At 45.1% G+C, this 3,590-nt stretch overlaps 2 protein-coding genes across 2 annotated transcripts in view; both read right to left on the reverse strand.

Annotated features, from left to right (window-relative positions):
• Positions 1-3,590, reverse strand: part of LOC113213602 (uncharacterized) — a 24,519-nt gene that overhangs the window by 1,998 nt on the left and 18,931 nt on the right. The gene's annotated exons all lie outside the window — the stretch shown is intronic.
• Positions 1,327-2,383, reverse strand: LOC127751258 (uncharacterized). Its single transcript, XM_052274474.1, has 3 exons — positions 2,172-2,383; positions 1,774-1,880; positions 1,327-1,640 (listed from the first exon to the last, which is right to left on the reverse strand). The coding sequence occupies exons 1-3, from the start codon at positions 2,313-2,315 to the stop codon at positions 1,397-1,399; spliced, it is 495 nt and encodes a 164-aa protein (XP_052130434.1). The 5' UTR covers positions 2,316-2,383; the 3' UTR covers positions 1,327-1,396.

A 3,590-nucleotide genomic window follows, 5' to 3' on the forward strand; every position in this document is an offset into this window, starting at 1 on the left:
AGATGCATACCATTAGAATCGGGAGAAAATTCTCTTTCTAATGATATGCATCTCACGAAATCGTGAAAAAACAGACTTACGACCATTCTCTGGGACCCTAGCGAGATCCGACACTATACGCAACCGCTCCGAGGCACGACCTTATACGCAGCCGCTCCGAGGTACGACCTTTTAGTTTTCAGGGGTCGCTATACATGATACGTAGATGTTATATATGAAGTTTTGAAAAGTCAAACTACTCAAGACATCCGTTATTACTTTCACTTATGATCTTCACGAAACTTCTGTAGGCATCTCCAAGATCCCAAAATGCAGGAGAATGAGCAAGATGTTGGAGGACCTCTTTGTAGAGGTCTCCCAATGCAGCAAAAATTTTGTCCTTGTCTGGATACTTTGAGGCATTTCCTGTTAATTTAAAGAAAAACACAACTTTCACATAATTGAAGAATAGAAAACGCGATTCAAGTTCAGTTGAGTACAAATACTTACTTTCAATGGCGTGAACCTGCACGTAATTTTTAAAAGACCTCAAGCACACATAAGGCTTACCACAATCTTTGCAATGGTATTTGGGAGGAATCTTTGGTTCGAGGAATTACGAGGAATTATGGGTGCCTGCTTGAACGAAGGTCTTGATGCTTTACTGACAGATGGTCTGTTTATTTTTCGGAGTTGATGGATCAAATGCAGAAAAGCTGAGCTGGCTCAAGTCCAGCTCACTCCACATGGACGAATTGTTATTTAAGTCTCCCTGGAAATAAATTTAATAATTAGTACAAACGTAAATAATCTAAACGGCTGCCGAAAGGCATGGAAACAGCTAAACTTGAACGAAGTATATCTGACTTCTGCAGCAACTGCTGTACTATTCTATCGTCAATATCGAAAGAGCAGAGTTTGAAGGCTACAATTCGAAATAATTTATTCACTGTCAGTAAATTACTTACCATCTTGGACCTCACAATAATCACCAACGATCTCACGCATCACACGTCTCGCCCGCCCACCTGGGCGGCGGGGGCAGCCATATTGGTCGGTGATGATACTATCATGCCTAGAGGGAGGGGGCAGAACCATCGCGTGATAGTTATGCCCCCTCCCTCTAGGGGGCAAAATCATCACGTGATAATTGTGCCCCCGGTATACCCATCAGCACAAATTTTGACGCGCAACAGCCATCTTTAGGTATAAGAAGCAAATATACCGAGGTTGAACCGAATCGGGGATTTACACCTACCTAAGTCTCCTTGTTAGACCATCAGTGGTTTCAGAAAAGATTGTAACTTTAGCAGACCTATGAATTAAAAATGTTTGTCCTGCTGTATGTACGAGGAAACATCCGAGAGAAAGGTTTAATTCATAATATCACAGATTGTTGTTCAGTTTGTGTATAATATCAGAGTGTGTGGAGCAGCGAGAGAGCGGAGTAGAGGACGACGCACACGGAAGGTGCGAGGGTGCCGGCGACGCTGGGTGACGCAGGCGTTGCGGGTTCTGTGGGCGTCGAGGGCGTCGAGGGCACGAGCACCAGGGGTACGGCGCGGTCCTCCATCATGCGCTTGAAGAAGAAGTGCGACCTCTTGAGGGTCCGGGCGAGCGTGCCGCCCTCGTAGTCGACGTGCACCAAGCCGAACCCGCGTCTGCGGAGACATATCATTGAGTGGGCAGCAGACCGTGCACGTGCAGTCAGGGAGTAAAAGTTACATAACAGTACCTTTACAGGTTACTTTAAAAGTTACCCTTTAAAAGTAACATTTCCTCCGCGTTACTTACGTGTAGCCCCCGCTCCACTCAAAGTCGTCGAGGAAGGACCACATGGTGTAGCCCAGCACGTTGACGCCGTCCTCGTTGACGGTCCGCATCAGCTCGCGCAGGTAGGCCTGAGGGAGGATAGCATTCGGTGACCACGGCGTCGATGGCACTCCATTCACCAAAATGTGCCATTGATTTCACGTCAAAAAGTTCCTCCGTTGATCATAAAGAAATTCTGACAGTGGTCTACAGCTCAATTCCGTTAAATCAAGCGGAATTCCTCTAAATTAACTGAATTCTGCTTTGACTCATACTCAAAATTTTCTTTAGAACAACGGAAGCACTTCGTGACATGAGTTCAAAGGATTGTTTTTCTGGGTGGTGTCACCACTGATGCCAAGGGGCATGTCAGTACTCACGCTGTGGTACACAGCTCGCGTGTCCCAGTCGTCCATCGGGCTGTTGTACAGGCCCATGCCGTTCTCTGTGAAGAAGATACCCAGCTTCGGGCCGTAGTTGGCCCTGATCCACAGGGACACGTCGCGTAGCATCCATTCGGTCATCTGCGCAGAACCGATTGTGAGATGGTCGTAAGGGGCCAGGCTACTGGAAATTCAAGTGCGCGAATGCCATACATTTGTAGGTGTGTTTAAACCCATTCGTACACTTAAGGGGTTAAATATGTGAATTTTTCTTTGAAATTCACTCACTGTGTGCCTGTGTGTGTGTGTACGTATTGCGTTCGTACTAATGATACTCTAAAAACAATAGTACAAAAATTCGTAATTTGGATATGCAGTTTTTTCAGCATCCGATCCGTGATACAAAAAATTGTATTTTTTCGGATACAAAAACAAATTTGTAATACGGATACAGAAATTTTTGTAACTACTGATACAGGGCAAAATATTTTTATGTTTATGATCTGATATGTAAGAAAAATATTTTTTTTCCTGTTGGCTGTCCCATTCTAGATGTTGCCCTAACATGATGGACCATTAACTTCAAATTTGAACCTTTCACTACCAGGACTTGAACCCCGAACTTCTGGGTTGGGATTCGACGCTGGTTAAGGCGACTCCCTGCGAGCAGCTGTGCTCCGACCCGGTGTCATTCTTTTCCATGTACTGGCTTGCTCCAGAGCCTTTACCTTAGCCATCGGGCTAACAGATCGACCCCTGAAAACTAAAAGGTCGTACCTTGGAGCGGCTGCGTATAAGGTCGTACCTCGGAGCGGTTGCGTATAGTGTCGGATCTCGCCAGCGTCCCAGAGAATGGTCGTAAGTCTATTTTTTGTCGATTTTTCGAGATGCATATAATTAGAAAGAGAATTTTCTCCCGATTCTAATGGTATTAATCTCGCAAAATCTACAAAAAATAGACTTACGACCATTCTCTGGGACGCTGGCGAGATCCGACACTATACGCAACCGCTCCGAGGTACGACCTTATACGCAGCCGCTCCGAGGTACGACCTTTTAGTTTTCAGGGGTCGAGATGGGATTTGTATGTAAATCAGGGATGGAAAACGAAATTAAATTCCCGGGGGGACCTTCCACTGAGGGGACCTTCCAGAATCTACCCGAAATTATATAGGGGCTCTGAATATAATTTCATTCCGAAATGAAATGAAATATTAAATTACATTTCGTTTTCCATCCCTGATCCCTGGGTAAAAAAACCATGGGGCTGTCCATGAGCCATGGACATAAATTTAACCATGGATTTTTCTGACCATAGATTTATGAAACCAGTAAACCATGAAAACAACAGTTGACCATGAGTACATAGTGGATGGATTGCATGGCCATGGTTAATGTGCTCCATGGCAAGGGATG

Source organism: Frankliniella occidentalis, unplaced genomic scaffold (genome assembly GCF_000697945.3).
Source record: "Frankliniella occidentalis isolate FOCC.00 unplaced genomic scaffold, Focc_3.1 Scaffold397, whole genome shotgun sequence".
In the NCBI taxonomy this organism is placed as follows: domain Eukaryota; kingdom Metazoa; phylum Arthropoda; class Insecta; order Thysanoptera; family Thripidae; genus Frankliniella; species Frankliniella occidentalis.